This window comes from Trachypithecus francoisi, unplaced genomic scaffold (assembly GCF_009764315.1).
Source record: "Trachypithecus francoisi isolate TF-2019V2 unplaced genomic scaffold, Tfra_2.0 Lachesis_group17, whole genome shotgun sequence".
Taxonomy (NCBI): Eukaryota; Metazoa; Chordata; class Mammalia; order Primates; family Cercopithecidae; genus Trachypithecus; species Trachypithecus francoisi.
In genome coordinates, this window is record NW_022681462.1 from 60163192 (window position 1) to 60181767 (window position 18576).

Here is an 18576-nt window from a genome sequence, read left to right on the forward strand (position 1 = left end):
GCTCTGTCGCCCAGGCTAGAGGGCAGTGGCGCGATCTTGGCTCACTGCAATTCAAGCGATTCTCATGCCTCAGCCTCCCAAGTAGCTGGGATTACAAGCACACACTACCATGCCCGGCTAATTTTTGTACTTTTAGTAGAGATGGGGTTTCACCAAATTGCCCAGGCTGGTCTTGAACTCCTGGCCTCAAGTGATCCGCCCACTTTGGCCTCCCAAAGTGCTGGGATTACAGGTGTGAGCCACCACACTCAGCCAGTTTCTTTCTTTTCTTTTCTTCCTTTTTTTGTTTGTTTGTTTGTTTTTGGAGACATAGTTTCACTCTTGTTGCCCAGGCTGGAGGGTAGTGGTGTGATCTCGGCTCACCACAACCTTCGCCTCCTGGGTTCAAGAAATTCTCCTGCCTCAGCCTCCCGAGTAGCTGGGGTTACAGGCATGCACCACCATGCCCGGTTAATTTTTTGTATTTTTAGTAGAGACGGGGTTTTTCCATGTTGGTCAGGCTGGTCTCGAACTCCCGACTTCAGGTGACCTGCCCATCTTGGCCTCCCAAAGCGCTCCTCAGATTACAGGCGTGAGCCACCATGCCCGGCCTCTTTTGTTGTTAAGTACCAGTTTTAAGATTGAGACTCATTCTCAGATGTTTAATCAAATCTTCAAATTCACTTCTAATCAGAGTTTAGCCTCCCCCTCTAGCTCCAGGCTGACACATGGCTCAGGGGACCTGCAGTGGATGGGGCATGGGGGTGATCTTACATCACTGGAGCCACTATCATTCCTTCTTAACTTTTGCTGGTGGGGTTGCAAGGCTCCCTGTTAGAACAGGCATATATGCTTTCATGGCGCCTATTTATGATAAGGTACTTGGGAGCCCTGCACAGGGACCACTCCCTGCCCCATTCCCTGAGCGGGCACTGCCCTCTCCATCCTTCCTCCTGTGACTCCCTCTCATGCCATCCCCAGCCCTCTGCCCCTCAGCCTCTTCTTGCTAGGGCCCCCTTGCTCCAGCAGGCAGTCCTCTTGAGCAGTCTCTTCAGATCTCTTCCTTCCAGTATCCACTTGTCACCCTCTAGTGACCCATGTCACCCTCACACCTCCTGATGCAGCAAGCCCTTGAAGTGCAGATGGCTCCCGTGACTGCCTTCTTCCTCCCGTGCCTGTGGGGGCTACCCCAGTCAGCCTCCCAGCCAGAGAACTCTCGAGCACAGCTCTGGACTCCAGGGGACACTGCCGGGTTCTCCCAGGACTCTCACCATGCTCCATTCTGGGTGGGCCTGTAAGCGACTGTGCCCAGCCAGCTGGGAAGTGAGCTGCCAGGCTTTCTTCTTGCTGAAGCTCCATAAGTCCTCTTTTTTTTTTATTCGGAGTCTCGCTCTCTCACCCATGCTGGAGTGTAGTGGCGTGATCTCGGCTCACTGCAAGCTCCGCCTCCCGGGTTCACATCCCAGGTTCATGCCATTCTCCTGCCTCAGCCTCCCGAGTAGCTGGGACTACAGGTGCACGCCGCCACACCAGGCTAATTTTTTGTACTTTTTAGTAGAGACAGGGTTTCACCGTGTTAGCCAGGATGGTCTCAATCTCCTGACCTCATGATCCGCCTGCCTCAGCCTCTCAAAGTGCTGGGATTACAGGCGTGAGCCATGGTGCCCGGCCCCATAAGTCCTCTTGACCTTCCCTGCTCCAACCATCCCCTGGCCTGGGGGTGAGTGAAAGAATCCATAGCACTCCCCACTGCCACAACAACTCCCCACAATGACTTCCCAATTGATGGAAGATCCCATCAATCCCCAGCCTTTCCATATAGCCTGGAGGTGGGGGTGTGGGGGGTTGCTAGCCCCAGACCTGTTTTGCTGTTTTAGTGAGTCCAGCATGGATGTGTCTGGAACTTCTCTTTAGAATGGGCAGAAATGTACACATACTGTTCTCAGCTTTGAGGCTTTAGCTGAAAAATCCAATTCAACATTTTCTTAGACAAAGTATTGGTTTTCCAGGCCCAGCATTTTCAATTACCTTAGGAATTTAACAGAGTTATCCTTCTATAAGAGATTTTGTTTTCCCTCAGTGAGTAGATGCAGTGTTCTGCATACTGGTCTGTGTACCAGGCTTGAAGCCAGGACAAAGAGGTGGGAGTCTGTCCCCAAGATGCAGGTCACAGCCCCTCAGCCCCTACTCCCTCACCTATACAGTGAGGGGTACAGCAGAATTGGGTATCTGAGAGTTCTAACAGTCTAGAAATTTAAAATTTTTTTCTCATTATGAGTACAAAAAAACTCACAAAACATAGAATTTTACAAATTATTATACAGCTAACACACATGTAACTACCACCCAGGTCAACAAAAACATTTCTAGCACCCCAGAGGTCCCCTATGTCCCCTCTCAGCTACTACCCCCGGCCATGCTCTAGAGGAAGTCCCAATTCTGACTTTTTATCAAAATTACTTCCTTGCTTTCCCTTATAATTTTACCAAGCATGCATGCATCCCTAAAAAAGGCTATAGTTTGGCCTGATTTTGAATTTTATATTTATGGAATAATGCAGAATGTATTCTTTTGTGTCCAGCTTATTTTGTTCAACATTCTTTTTGTGAGATTTATCCGTGTTGTTGCAAGTAGCTATGGTTCATGCTTTTTATTTTTATTTATTTATTTATTTATTTATTTTATTTTATTTTATTTTTTTGAGATGGAGTCTCGCTCTGTCGCCCAGGCTGGAGTGCAGTGGTACAATCTCCACTCACTACAAGCTCCGCCTCCTGGGTTCATGCCATTCTCCTGCCTCCACCTCGTGAGTAGCTGGGACTACAGGCGCCCGCCACCACGCCCGGCTAATTTTTATATTTTCAGTAGAACGGGGTTTCACCATGTTAGCCAGGGTGGTCTCGATCTCCCGACCTCGTGATCCGCCCGTCTCGGCCTCCCAAAGTGCTGGGATTACAGGCGTGAGCCACCGCGCCCGGCCGGTTCATGCTTTTTAATTGCTGTATAGTTTTCATGAATAGACAATCATTTAGTTGTGTTGTTAGACATTTAGGTTATTGGTCTAAAACGTTTTATAAATATACACATACACTTCCACTCCACTTATAGCCATGTAAATTCAGAGTCGATTTCTTTATAAACTCAAGAACTTGAGTGTGGCTTTAAAATGTAGCAAAATCCCTCTATCAAGTTCTTGGTTACACAGCTACTTTGTTTTTTTTCACTTTCTGTGAATCTAGGGACATAATTCATCTTCCTCAACATGGGTAACATAAGATTTTTCCCTAACCTGAGTCATTAAGCATAAGATGAACACCACGCTCAGGCAACTGGGCATTTTCTTCAGACAGTCTAGAAAATGATTGTTAGCACATAGGCTTAAGGAATGTACTCTGAAAGTATTACAAGAAATATTTTCTATAGTCTGTTTAGAGAACTAGAAAGCCACATAAGACAAACTCTTCTCCACTTTCCCAGGGCTGGCCCCACCCCACTGGCAGGGCACAGGTAGCCTTTCTGCCATAGGGCACAAATTAAACAGGGATGCCCCTGATCGCTGCCAGAGTTGTTGAACGGTACCATAGTGCTGCTCAGACAAACGATCCATTGTTTTCAGCTGACTCGAAGCAGTAAGTGAATCTTTCCACTAAGAGATGAAACCCCCTCCCATAGCCAGAGTCAGGCAACCATGGGTCCCACAGACCTTTCCACTAAGAGATGAAACCCCCTCCCATAGCCAGAGTCAGGCAACCATGGGTCCCACAGACCACAGCCAGCACTGGGCAGGGAGCTCAATCTGGAGAGGCAGAGCTGCCGCTCTGCACTGCCCTGGATGGCATGGGTGAGCACACTGGCAGGCAGCCACACCTTCTGCAGAAATCAATTGATAAAGACACCCTTAAAGTCTGTGCTTTGAACAAGTTGTAAGTTAACAACGATAAGGGCCTAAAGCAACACGCAGTTGTGTAGACTTCCCAAAACAAAGCAATTTTAGACATACCAGCAGCACAGGACCCAGCTGGGCCAGAGCCTTTCTTTGGCCACAAGTGTGAGCAAGGATGATTGATGGTGACCCTTGGTTGAGAAGGGGCCAGCACCCAATGGCAGAGCCATGCTCAGTCTCTGAAGGGTATGGGTTGACTACTCTCAAAGAATCCTTTTGTCAGCCTCACAAAGCTCTTTTCAGAGACCATTAACTCTAGCTACCTGGTTACACTCTACCTGGTCCCAGAGTCAGCAATCCCAATGAAGGCAAAGCCCTATTAATGCTTCCCTAACAAGGCTGTCTGCCCAGGTGTGCTACAGGTTACATTTAAAAACCAGGCTTTTGGAGAAAGACTCATAGTCAACAGTTGTTCAGCTTGGATTCATTCCAATTCCAAATAACTTACTTTAGGAAAGAAGAGGAGCTGCAGTTGACTTTTGAGCACTGACACTTAATTTTGGGGTCCTTTCGTTAGTAGGCAGAGTTGGTAAACCGATTTTTTTTAATAACAGGGAGGGACTGAAAATCTATGGCACACTTGGGAAAAAAATTGGGCACATATGACAACTCTTTAAAAACTGCCCTTTAAACAGAAAAGCCTGCTATTCTAGTGTGAAAGACTTTGGAGTCATCTGGGAATTGATTTGAAATGCACATTCTCTTGTCACCCCATATTCACATTGTAAGAACTAGGGAAGTGACGGACTACCCACTTGGCCTTATGCCCAATTCCAGAGGCATGAAATGTTGGCAGACTAAGAAAATATGGTCCTTTCTACACCGCTAGAAAAAATAACAAAGAATTTGCTGGACATGGTGGCATACACCTGCAGTCCTATCACTTGGGAGGCTGCGGCAGGAGGATCACCTGAGCCTAGAAGTTTAAGGCTGCAGTGAGCTATGACTGTACCACTCCATCCAGCCTGGGTAACAAAGAACCTGTCCTCCCCAAAAAGAAAATATGATCCTTTGAGCAAAGGCCTTTTCGAAGTGCCTGTGAAGTGAAAATTAGTCACAGCACTAAGATTACTTGGCTTTTTTCACCACTCTCAAGTAGGCAGTGGAGTTTCCAAGTAACGAGACTGGTATAAAAAGTGCACACGCACATAAGAAGCTAGATATCTTTGAAGAGATCTGTGTTGGTTTTGATTTCTAATGTAAATATTTGTAATTCACCCAACAAAACTCACCTACTCTAGTGTATTAATGTATTTATGAACTAAATGACAGTTTTTAAACAATTTGGAGGAGTGGGAGAGCAGGTGTCCCTGGTTGGCTTTGTGGGTATCTCAGTGGTTTGCACCTGTGCAGCAGTGGTTTCTATTTTTTGTCATGATGGGTCCTTCCTAGTGACTACCTGCCCCACCCACTTGGGTTTATAGGTCCCCAAGATGAAGGGCCATGTCTCCTCCATCAGTTTAGGGGCTGCCAAAATCAAGAACCCTATCAGGTGCCACCAAGGGAGAGAAATGACTAAGTGCTGTTTTTCCTCCACCTGAGTGGTGCCACTCGAGATAGGAGCCATGCAAGCACCTGCATGCCCCCGCCCCCGTCCCCCTTGACGCCCAGTGAGGACCACCTGCGCGGCCAGGACCGCGCTGACCCTGCCCTGTCTCCACAGGTTTCGGCATGACCACCCCCGCGACGGTGGGCGGGAAGGCCTTCCTCATCGCCTACGGGCTGTTCGGCTGCGCCGGGACCATCCTGTTCTTCAACCTCTTCCTAGAGCGCATCATCTCGCTGCTGGCCTTCATCATGCGCGCCTGCCGGGAGCGCCAGCTGCGCCGCAGCGGCCTGCTGCCCGCCACCTTCCGCCGTGGCTCCGCGCTTTCGGAGGCCGACAGCCTGGCGGGCTGGAAGCCCTCGGTGTACCACGTGCTGCTCATCCTGGGCCTGTTCGCCGTGCTGCTGTCGTGCTGCGCCTCGGCCATGTACACCAGCGTGGAGGGTTGGGACTACGTGGACTCGCTCTACTTCTGCTTCGTCACCTTCAGCACCATCGGCTTCGGGGACCTGGTGAGCAGCCAGCACGCCGCCTACCGGAACCAGGGGCTCTACCGCCTGGGCAACTTCCTCTTCATCCTGCTCGGCGTGTGCTGCATTTACTCGCTCTTCAACGTCATCTCCATCCTCATCAAGCAGGTGCTCAACTGGATGCTGCGCAAGCTGAGCTGCCGCTGCTGCGCGCGCTGCTGCCCGGCGCCCGGCGCGCCCCTGTCCCGGCGCAATGCCATCACCCCGGGCTCCCGGCTGCGCCGCCGCCTGGCCGCGCTCGGCGCCGACCCCGCGGCCCGCGACAGCGACGCCGAGGGCCGCCGCCTCTCGGGCGAGCTCATCTCCATGCGCGACCTCACGGCCTCCAACAAGGTGTCGCTGGCGCTGCTGCAGAAGCAGCTGTCGGAGACGGCCAACGGCTACCCGCGCAGCGTGTGCGTCAACACGCGCCAGAACGGCTTCTCGGGCGGCGTGGGCGCCCTGGGCATCATGAACAACCGGCTGGCCGAGACCAGCGCCTCCAGGTAGACCGCCCGTCCGCCCGCGCCAGGGACCCTCTCCAGGCCGCGGGGCCGCCGGGCGTGGTTTGCTTCCCTTCTCTCAGTCACTGCTGGCGCTTTCTTAATCTTTATCCAATAAAATGAAACAAAAAAAATTTTTTAAAGAAATACTATTTGGCCAGGCCTGATGTTATCAAGGGCAGGTTTTGGGGACGCCTGTGTTCCTTGTGAGTTCCCTTTTCGAGAACCGTGGCCCCCAGCATATTCTCCTTCAGGGAGAGAAAACGTGGCCCCCCCCAGGTCCCCACCCAGGGCATACCGCAGCGAGGAGGGTTTTGCAGACTGGCACTAAACCCCTTCCCCATGCACAGAAGCAGCCGGCAACCCCAAAGCATATGGTGCAACTTTTCGTGGCTCTGAATTACCTCCTCAGCATTTAAAATCCTGGCCCAGCCTAGCAGCTTCCTTCTGGTCGTCAGAAGTGATATAGTCACAGTTTTGACAGGTGGGGGTAGGGACAGCCATATGTTGCCTCCCGATGTATATATATAGAACAGCCACTACACACAGAGAATGGTGTAGTATTATGCAATGAGATGAAACATAGCACCAACTTGCGGACTGTGGCATTTCCCCCAGATTTGGAAATTGCAGTGGTGAGGGGCTTAGCTGGCCTTTCTCAGCCCAGAGTTAGTCCATTTAGCACAGAGCACAGGGCAGCTACTTCTAGTGGCGGGCAGTGAGGAGGGGAGCGCTGAGGCTGCAGGAGCCCTGCTGGGCTTTAGCTGGCATCTCCAGGCTCGGATCGGCAGATCTTGAATCCCCCAACCGTCCTTTCTTTCACAAGCTCATCCACAGCAGGGCTTTTCAATATTAACCAGGAATATCTGAGTCTCCTCAGACAAGATATTTCTTTGTTGGTGTGGATTTTTTTTTTTTTTCTTAACTACTGTTGATCAGTTCAACTTTTCCCCCTTTGAGAGATCATGGGGTTGCTGGGTGCAGCCCTCCAGCTTCTCCTCCTCCTCCTCTGAAGGAGGCAGCTCTGCCAGCTGCGTTCTTGGGAACCAGGGCCTGCAGCACCAGGAACCCAAAAGAAGCCATCTTGCAAATGTCAGGGTGTTTGGTTTCAGAGGCCATGATGTGTTTGGGGTCAGGAAAGACAGCATCCCTTTCTAAATATTGTTTATCAAGAGGATTTGTCTTCTCCATGCACAGCCTATTGGAGATAGAGGAAGGCAGGAGGGAGGGAGCTGGTGAAACTGGTGGATGGAAGTAATGTTAGGATTAAAGTTTTGCTCTCAGGCTGAGGGACAGATTCTCCCAGACTTGCCTTCTGCAGCACAGGGGGTCCCTGACCTGAAGGAAGGCCAGATACCCAGGCTTCATGGAAAGGATGGTGGTCTGGGGCTGTAAACAAACCCTCTCTCTGGCCATTTTTCTCATCTATGATGAGGGTAAGGACAGGTGCCAGAGTTTATACAGCCACGGCGTGACCCACCAGTAGGCAGAGCTTCTGATAGGAAGTCCTAGAAAAGCACCGCCTCACCGCCTCCAGCTCGAGCCATGCTGTGAAATCTCTCTCCCTGGCAAATGTGCCTGGAACACACACATACACAAACATGCACGCATGCGCTCACGCATACAGCATTTGAGTCAAACTTGAATGTCAAACTCTTTCTTTCCCCTTCTAGTTCATGGCAGGAAGGGAAAGCTTACCTGAGATCTCAGTGACTCTCCAGCTATTTTGGGTATTTTCTGGTTTGAGTTGGGATTAGTTTTTAAACATGGGCCCTAATCTGGGGTGAAGCCAGTGAAGCAGCGCTGGCCAGGAGAGAGGGCAGTCTTGCTAAATACTGAATGGTGGGCTCCTGTGAAAACCATGCTTTCAGGATTCACTGTGACTGTCAGGCCAGCCCAGCGAGTGCCCCCACATCCAAGCCATGGTTGCGGTCACAGTGAAGGGATTGCCCACTCAGAGGGGCACATGTTCTCTAGGGCAGGGCCCTCTGACGGGACCTGGAAATAAAATCCACGTTTGTCCCTTTAAAAAAGGGAACGATTAAAAGGCATTCAATTAGAGGTGTTACCTAGGCAACAGGAAATAACTTGGGGATCAGAGCCATCCAGAAAGGGAAGAAGAGATCCCCATGATAGAGGCATCTAGATAGTGAGGACTTGATCTGGGGGCAAAATAACAGCCTACCCACAGGAAGTGAGCCCCAGCAACAGTCCAGCAGCCTAAAACCCAGGTATCAAGACTGTGTGAGCTAGACAGGCCTAAAGAGACCTCCAGGCAATCCCCCGCCCAGCGTGCAGGACTACACAGAATCCTGGTCTCCATGGGAGGACCCAGGACCCACCTCCAGAGAAGAAAAACTCGAAACATTTCTTGGCAGTCTTCTCTGTTGGCGGTGCTTCCTAGACTCTATCCTAAGTTGCTTATGCTGCAGCCTCAGCTGTTTTTACTTCTTTTCCTATGCTTTGGTTTTGGAAAGAGGCAATTGAAGGCAGCTTGAGCAATCTTCTAAAGGAATCGTAAGCATGGTTTCAAGGGGCAGGAAAATGAGACCCTTCCCCTTCCCATCCCCCAACTTCCCAGAGAAACGCCAGTCCTCCAAGGTACAATGGCAGCTCAGGATCCAGTGGCACATGTTTATTTTTGCCTATGTTCCCCTGTCCCCGTCCCCCAACCCAGTCTCAGTCACACTGCCATGATACGTCACGCCATCATCCTTCATCTCAGGCCAAAGGGCTCAGTGCCCCAGATGCCAGGGGCTGCTTCACTGAAGCAGGCATGTGGTTCTCCCAGCATTTCAGGCACAGTGACATTGATAGGGATGCCTTTCTTTGGTGCAGGTTCTTCTAGACCTCGGACCAAAAAAGAGCTCCATTCCCTCAGAAGCTGGGGCCTCTCTCACTATCCTGGGGGTCTCGTTTTTCCCACCACTGGTAGCTCACTGTAGCCTACAATTTCCTCACGCTCCAGGAGTTGCTTCCTAACCTTAGGCCTGGACTTACCCACCATGCCAGCACTGTGGGGCTCCCTTAAAGGTGGAATGAGCTCCAAGAAGCCCTTGCCATATGGCTGTGGCCACATAGAAGCCAGAGTCTTGGCGAGCAGCCTTCTCAGAGCTGAGCAGAAAAGTAAAGCAGCCACCCTGGGTGTCCTAGCTTGCTAAAGCGAGATGGTCAGGCCTTTGTGTCCTCTGAATGAAGCAGTGCCTCCAGGCCTGGAGAAGGTATCAGAAGGCTTAGGCAATCTCAGGCTCTCATTTTGTGGAAAATGCCAGGCAGCCCTGGGCATTTGCACAGTATCATGCATATGTATATATATATACACACACACACACATACACACCAGCCTTACAAAGAGCTACTATCCCTTTTCCCCAAGGAAAAGTCTCAGTCTGGGCCACTTTAAGAAGAAAGATTTCCCATTTTAACTCCCTAGAGATGTACCAGGGCCTGGAAAATCCCTCTCTGCCTTGGGGGAGTTTTATGTACAATTTGCATGTGTTCAGGTTTCACACAGAAGCCAGCATCCAAACCCAAGCCAAACCCTGGAAAATAGCTGCTGAATTGACCCAGGATCCTCCGTCCTTCAGACAGGCCTCCCAGCAGACCCCCTCTTCCTGTGGGCTCTGGGGTGAGGGGTGACTGAGCCCTCATGGCCAAAAGAGAAGCTTCTGGGGAACTGAGGCAGACGGCAGCCCAGCCAGGCAGAGACCATAGGAGCGACGGGCCCTGTGGTTCGATCTTACTGTAACTTTTTACATTCTTAAAAAACAAAAAGCACAATTCCACATGTACACTGTCTGGAAAGCACAGCCAGACAGCCAGCCTAGGGCACTTCTGAGTCCAGAAGAGGCGCTGGGGCTTTATCTGTTGCAGGGTTGTTGTTTTGTTGTATAATGTGCTCGTGGTGACTCTGAAGGCTCCTCACTTTGTAGGGTGGAGAGGGAGGGAGGGAGGGCCTGCTGAGGCCATTCCTGACCCCCAGGGTGGGCTCATCAGCATGGACTTGGGGCCTGGACTGTTGCCCCTGGAGCAGCTCTGGCACCTTCAGGCACCCCAGAGCACAATTGCTACATCTTCCACGCTAGTCTCATGCATTGAGGATTTCTGCACTCGGACCTGGCCCGAGACCCTCTTACCCTTCCCCTTCTTCCCTAAGGAAGCTCCCCATTGCTTTACAAATCATTTTTTATGCTATATGTTCTCTCAGGAGGGGGCTAGAGCATGCGGGACAAGCCTGCAGGGTTTCTCAAACAATACATCTATTTTTCTGAGCAGCACTCCAAGAGAGGACTTAAAGGGTGTTTAAATTAACGATGAATAAAGTGCAGCCTGCCACTCCTCTGAGCTGTTTGCTTTCTGTGTGTCAGAGCCGCCTGCCTCCCCATCTTCCAGTTCACACCTCCTCTCTGGAGGGCCTGGGGGACTTCAGCTGTTAGGATGGGGCACAGTGGCAGCTCCACTGGGAAGTTACTCTACAAAACAACAGTGAAACAGAGCCCAGGGCACCAAGGGACCTCCTGGGCAGCTTGGCCAGGCTGGGCCAAGGCTGGGGGACTGGGAGATGGATCCAACCTGGCTGTGCACGAGGCTCTGCAAATGGAGCTTTAAAGGATCCTGAGGCCTGGGCCCTACTCCCAGGACTCTGATTTCATTGCTCTAAGGAGCAACTCAGGCCAGCCCAGGAATTTTTTGGGGGGGATTCCAATGGCAGTCATGAATTTGAATACACCCTGTAAACACAGAGCACTCACATTATGGTGGTGTAGAAAGAGCGTCCACTAAGAAACTAGGAGGTCTGAATACTAGTTTTGGATCTGGCAGCCATTTAGCTCACTCCAATCCTGTTTCCCCGTCTCTAAATTGGGATAATGATACCATCCCCCCACCTCCCAGAGGTCTTACGAGAAATAAATGAGGGGCTGGAAACTCTGAAAAGTGTGAAATCCTCCACCATTGCAAGATGTCACAGTTATAAGAGGCATTTCATGAGGATATGGGACCAGGTTGCCCTATTGCTTCTGCATGGGGTCCTTCCCACAGTGTCAGCTGCGGATGACGTTCTTCCAGCAGGTTGCCTTTGCCCAGGTTGCCTTTGCAAACCCCTTCTTTTCAGAAGCAGCTTACTTGCCCTAATAATAGTGCAAACTCTACTGAGGCCTTCTCTCCCCTCTACATCCCCCTCCTTCTTTTCCTTCAATCTTCCCTAGAAATGAGAAGTCACTGACCGTCAGGCTCACACTGGCCCCACCCACCTCTATCTACAAGATCACTCCCCACTCCCCTGGGCTCCCCACTCTGTTGAGCATGACCACTCAGAAGCACAAGCTCCCCCATCTTCTATCTACAGCAGGGACTTTCATGACATCAAATGATAAAATAAGAAGTTTTATACAACTATACTGTACAGATCTTGCACTGTTTTTCATTCTGGTATTGTTTTGTTTTGTTTTAACTCATTTATGCTGGAGGTTGCAAAATTTTGTGTAAAAAATCAGACCTTGGCGATGACCTTAAGCAGCGGGATGTAAATAACTCCCACAGGCTTAGTGTTCCAATAATGGAATGCTAGGCATAAGTGGGTTACTGCTGGTCAATGCTATTAAACTGATTTCATGATCTGCCTATGAATTACACCCAGCAATCTGAGAAACACTGGCTTATAGTGTTTCTGGAAAGAGGCCTTCCTGTTAGCTTCCAGCCAAGACCCATTAGCTAGGCTGCCATGGTGCAGAGGCCTGAGTTCTGGTCACCCATCAGCTCTCCTCTCTGTTGGGGTCTCCAGCTGTGCCCCAGTTGTGTGATGGGCACAGGTGGCTGTTTTACTTGCATGAAGTAGCCTAGATGATCCTTGGGTTCCTTTCAAGTTCTAAGGCTTGTGATTCCTATAACATTTCATATGACACTCCAGTGATCCCTGGATGGACTGCCATTCCTCTCCCTTCTGTGGCCAGTTACCTTTCTATGAGCATATCTAACAAGCAGATTTTAAAAAGGAACTTTTAGCTGGGCATGGTGGCTCATGCCTGTAATCCCAGCACTTTAGGAGGCTTAGACAAATGGATCACTTGAGCCTAGGAGTTCGAGACCAGCCTAGGCAACATGTCAAAACCCTGTCTTTACTAAAAATACAAAAAATTAGCCAGTCATAGTGGTGCATGCCTGTAGTCCCAGAGACTCAGGAGGCTGAGGTGGGAGGATCACCTGAGCCCAGGAAGTCGATGTTTCAGTGAGCCATGATCATGCCGCTGCACTCCAGCCTTGGTGACAGAGTAAGACCCTGTCTCAAAAAGAAAGAAAAAAAAAAAGAAAAAGAGAAGAAAAAAGAACTTTATATTTACCAAGCCAGGCCCCTGGACAAGAGACTTGCATATTTATCTTATTTAATCCCCTGGCCAATCTTGGAAATTTAACACTTTCCTCCCATTTTGTCTTGGGTCAGAGAGGTCAAGTAACTCATCTAGTTTGGGGTCAGGTATCCCCTGTGTTAGGGGCTGGAGAGACAAGGGTGAGAAAGACAGGATGGCCCTTGCTGTCCCTGGACTCCAGGCTCCTGGAGGCTGATGGGGACAGAGAGCTGCAGTACAGCCTGCTGACGGCTCCCTGTCCACCAGGCATTCTGGGCTGCCATGGGCACACCAAAGAGAGGCAGCCACCCAGCCTGGGTAGGCAGAGTAGGCTCTCAGAAGCAGCTGTCCATGCTGAGCCCGAGAGCAGCAAGCCTGCTGACAAGGAGCAGGAAGAGTGGCCCGGGCAGAGCAGTGTGTGGGGAGAGCAGAGCAGGGGCTTGTTGAGGGAACCGTATGTAGTTCTGCAGGACTGGAACACGCAGAGCAAGGGAGGTAATGGGGTGCAGGGGGCGGGCAGATAGCGAAGGGCCTTGTAAAACAAAGCAAAGACTTTTTGCCTAATCCTAAGGACACTGGCAAGCCAGTGGAGGGGTTTTAAGGATGCGTGTGCTGCTGAAAATGACTCAGAATGCAGGAGTGGAGGAGGAAAGCAGATGGCAGGGTGGACCGAGGTAGTGCTAGTGAGAACAGAGAGAAGTGGAGATATTTGAGGGACACCTGAAAGGGTAGGTCCACAGAATCAATGCTTTGCCTGGATGGGGATGATAAGACTGAGAGAGAGGAATTGGGATGGAGCCAGGTCTCAGGCTAAGCAGGCAGGTAGACAGTGGTGCCACCACTGAGCCTGGGAACCCAGGAGGAGGAATAGAAGAGGTGATGAGTTCAGTGAAGGAGAAGTTGGACTTGAGGGACTCATGAGATAACCATGGGGGAGGGGTTTCCACCAAGCAATTGGCCTTGTGAGTCTAGAGCTCATAACAATGATCCAGGCTAGACCAACATTTTGGAAGTTCTCAGCATCAAGACGATGTGAATCACTCAGGCTGTGCGTGTGTAGAATGAGATAAAAAGAGGATCATAACCAGCATTTAAGGGACAGGAGGAAGAAGAAAAAAGACTAAGGAAAGAGGGTCAGAGATGTGGGAGAAAACCGAGAGCATGGGATGCCATAGAGCCAGGGAAAACAAGGGTTTCAAGAAGGAATGAGTGCCAAGTGCCACTGAGTGATTAAGACATGGACTGAAGAAAACACCCACGAGATTTATCGAAGGGAGATATCAGTGACCTTGGCAGAAGCAGCTTTAGGGGAGTGTCATCTTCTTTAGAACTGGTGCTGCCTGGCTAATTTTCATGGGTCACACATTAGGGATACTAGTTAGGATACAGATTCAAGCCACTCTAACAGAGGTTCAAAATAATACTGGCTTCCATGGGTAAAAGTTCATGTCTCTCTCTCAAGAGTGAGTGCAAGCATAATCTATGTAGTATCAGACACCCAGCTACTTCTATCTGTACATATCACTTGTGTTCTTTTGTCATTGGCCAGAACTTTGTCACATGACCTAATATAGCTGCAAGAGAATCCAGAAAAGGCAGCTTTTATTCAAAGTGGCCATGTACCAAGTGGGGCTGGTACTCCTAAGAAGAGTGTTGTTCATCTCATGTTCAGGCCAGCGAGGGGACATTAGGCAGCTGCAGTGGGACCTCTGAGGGGTGACAATGAGGGTAGTATGATAGCTGCCTGTTGTTACTGGACTGATTTAGACTTCAGTTGGAAACAGAAAGTGAATCCCTTCCTCTGTCCTCCCTCTTCCTGCCCTCCCCCACCAACAAGCTCTCCCAGTGGTAAACCTGTTTGGAAGGAATCCAGCAAGGAATTCTGGGGAATGTAGTTTGTTCAGCAATGCAGAGCAGAGTTCAGAGGCAGTGGGTGTACAAGAACACATCATCCTATTAGCACACTTTAGCCATTGTGAAGTTCCCAGAAGGTGCTTTCTCACTGTAAGTCCTAGAATCTGGGCAGAGAAAGTTATATTCCTGACCCCTTTGTGGTCCATTTTTGAGAGCTTCCTACTCCATTTTTAGGGAGATGTTTACAGAAGGGATGTTTGTAGAGTTACAAATAAAAAACTTAACCAGAAGGTAACAGATACCAGGTCATGAGAGCTCACTGCTGCCCCTGTTCTGTCTCTCTGGCTGACTGCAAGCAGATCTCCTTCCCCCGCGAAGTTTCCTTTTCCATGTCTGCAAAATGAGGCACTGGTCTTTTGGCTCTATCACTCTGAGGTTCTGAAAGGAAGAAGAGAGGAGAAAATATAGGAGTTCCACGGGGATTTCCATCAAGAATGATACTCAGCAAACATCTGCCGAGTACCTGACCCAGCTTAGACAGTTTGTTTCAATTCTTTTTTCTCCATGGACTGGGAGGAGCAGGACTAGCCACCTGGATGCAGGATGGAAGGAAATGTCCTCCACTAAGGACTGGCCAGCTTCTTGCTGAAGGTGCAGCTTTAACGCACATACCCCACCCCATGAGAACCTTCATGAGCCCCAGATCCTCATTTTCATTTGTTTTTTCTTCCTCAAGGACAAATAAAGTACCATTCTCCAGAATTGCACAGTCCAATAGGTAGCCACAAGCCACACACACAGCTCTTTAAATGTAAGTGAATTTAAATTAAAGTTTCAGCTCATCAATTGCACTAACCCCATTTCAAGTGTTCAATAGCCACATGTAACTTGTGACTACCATATGGGATAGCACAGATATAGAACATTTCTGTCATTGCAGAAAAGTCTACAACATAGGGCTGCTCTGCCTCACTGTGGTCTCCTCTGCCTCGAAGTGGCCTCGTCTTCCTCATCCGCTATGGAAAGACCCCCACCTGCTGTTCACCGTACACCCATCCCTCTCCCACCCCCAGGGCAAAAGCATGTGGTTACCCTGGGACGTCACACCTGTGCGGGTAACATCATGCACTGAAGGCATCTCTCTGTAATATGGAAGTCCCTCCCGCCACAGACACCACAGATGCTGGGGTTCTGAACATATTTCTTTGGGATACATGTATTTGCACACATGAGAGCATTGGTCCAAATACATATATGCAGGCGCAGGCACACAAATATTTATATTAAAAGCCTAATTCCACAAATGACTGTAATTAAGACACAAAGCAAAACCTCATGAGGTTGCTCCCTTCAACTTGCACATTTATTCTGCCATGCTTTGGCAGCAGGTGAACAAACAATGGACGATTTGTTTGACTCTGCAAAGAGAGGGAAACGAGGCTCAGTAAGGAGGCCACACAGCAATTCACTAGCTAATTCAAGCAAAAGCCAGATGTCCTTCCTGCTAGCCCACAGCTCTGTCCTGTCCATTCATTTGGTGTTGTGTTCATTCACTCAACAAACATATGTGAGAACCTACTGTGTGCATGCTCTGTGCTGGGCCACACAGAGATTACACAATCAATGAGACATGAATCCAGCCCTGTATGGTCTAGGAGCTAGGACCTGTCAGTTGGCAACTATAGAAGCAGTGATATCCCAGTCATATCGCCAGGGGCAGGCTCAGAGAAGTCCTGGAGAGGCTGCTTCAGATCTGAGTTCCATGCCAAGCACTGGGTTGCTCTGTGCTTCACCCAGCTCCACTTCTCCAGCCCTTCATTCCTTTTATATCTTCAACCTGGCAAAGAATAAGCTATTCTTTGTTTATTCTGGGCAGCCAGTTAACCAGTTAATATTAATGCCAGGGTTAACAGATCTGTTTCTCCCATACGCCATCTTGTCTTCTCCACCTAAAATTGCTCTAAGATAAGTTCTTAAAAATCCTTCTTCTCATGGGCAGGTCGCAGTGCTGTTGTGTTCCACTGAATAAAGACAAACCACGAGAGCTGGTCATATTCATAGCTGACCAACTACCTGCAGTGAGAGTGTAGGGGTGTTGAGATAGCCCCCAGGGCAGATCCTGGAGCCTTGACTTTTGTGTACCCAGGATGCTTTCCTGTCCCTTTCTTCTAGGGACACTATCTCTGTTCTTGTAGATAACTCCACCCATCTCCATGCAGTCTAGTGGACCTGCCAATCACAGGGTCCCTCCTGTATCAGTTATGAAAGCATTCAACTGCAATGAACAGAAAACCCACTGAAGGGTAGTTTTAAGAAATAAAAATCAAGGTTTATTTCATTACCATAACCAGAACTCTGGAGCAGGTGGTCTGGGGCTAGCGCAGTGACAGTGATGCCATCAGTAAGGCTGGCTCATCCTTCCCGCTCTGCCATCCTTTCCATGTTGGCTTGCCACCCCATGTGCCAGATGGTAGGTACCCCTCCAAGGCTTACATCCATGTTACTAGTAGCAAGAAGTAGCAGGGAGAAGGTAAAAAATGTTCTCTCCCAACAGGACTTTTCCTAGGCCTCCTTAGGACTTTCTGCTGCATCTCATTGACCAGAAGAGAGTCACATGATCGTCACCACCTATAAGGGTGGGAGGCAGAGAATGTTGTGTTTTCAGTCCCCTGTACAAGAGGACAGCATGGGGGAGGGGATTGGGATGGGTGTGAAGTGAGAATGCACACAGTTCCTGCTGCCTCCCCATCAAGGCTGGATTGATCACGGTTCCGAATTCTCAGAGATACAGCCATTGCTCTAAGGGAGGGTGCATGCCTCAGGTCGGGGGGTAGGGGGAAAGTCCCCTGGCCTGACACAAATTGGAGGTGGTAGAGTAGCCCTTTCTTGTCTTGGTTTATAAATTAGGCCTGGCGGCATGAGTCAGGTTCAAGTTAACGCAATAGAATCCAGTCCAGTTGATTTAAGCAGAAAAAGACCTATCATTGGCAATCAACTCCAACCTGGCCACCTAGCTCTCTGACACTGACGACCTGACTGGGTGACAGAATTGTGACTCCAACACATCACGCCACAGTCCTCAGGCAGGGTCTTACGTGCTAAGGGGAGACACCTGGACACCACAATCCTGCGCCAGGTACCATCTGCACACAGCAGGCCACCTCCAGCCAGCTAATACTGATACAACTGACGTGTTGGCAGCCAGCCAACATCACTCAGCGACTGTGCTTTCCTGCTATGGGACAGAGAATTTGCAATCTGTTGGTTTTCAAAGCCCTACCCCATTTCTCCTCCCCCGTCTCATCCTGAACAACCTTCCAAGACCCTGTCCTGAATCAGGTTTCCTGTTTGGCAATAAAACTTTTTCACTCAGTGCTCAATGTTCGTTCTCTAATGGGCTTTATTTTCTCTTTAACTTGGACTGTTAAATGCACCCCCATCCCTGGGAAGCCTGAAGAGACTCTAGGCTTGAGCTCTAGGTTGAGCTCTGGGATTAACTCTCAGGAGAGACACACCTACAGAATCAGGTCACTGAGGAGGTTGTTCTCTCTCTGATCAAGAAAGAGCCTTTTTCAGATGCTACCATGATAAAGCCACTACAGAAAAAACAGAACCCCTCACTTGCCCCCCCAAAAAACCAGCAGAAGCATGGGCTCCTTCTCCAATCTGCCTTTGAAAATCTTGCTGAAGTGCCTCTAATGTGTAGAATCTAAATCTCATCCAGATTGGTAGCTGCAAGAGAGACTGGCTTCTGCTGGAGCAGAGGGAGGGGAAAGTCTTGGCTCCTGGGAGATGGAGATGGGAATCCCACCAACAAGATAAAGGTCCCAGAAAAGGCAACATCATAAATTGACCTTGCTAACTTTTGCCTTCAGAGGATGGAGGCTGAACATAAGCC

At 49.7% G+C, this 18576-nt stretch overlaps 1 protein-coding gene across 1 annotated transcript in view; it reads left to right on the plus strand.

Annotated features, from left to right (window-relative positions):
* KCNK12 (potassium two pore domain channel subfamily K member 12) overlaps window positions 1-6623 on the plus strand; it is a 52020-nt gene extending 45397 nt beyond the window's left edge. Inside the window, exon 2 of the mRNA XM_033175787.1 lies at window positions 5586-6623. Coding sequence (XP_033031678.1) covers window positions 5586-6487 — 902 coding nt within the window. The 3' untranslated portion in view covers window positions 6488-6623. The remainder of the gene's footprint in view (window positions 1-5585) is intronic.
* Window positions 6624-18576: the final 11953 nt, after the last annotated feature.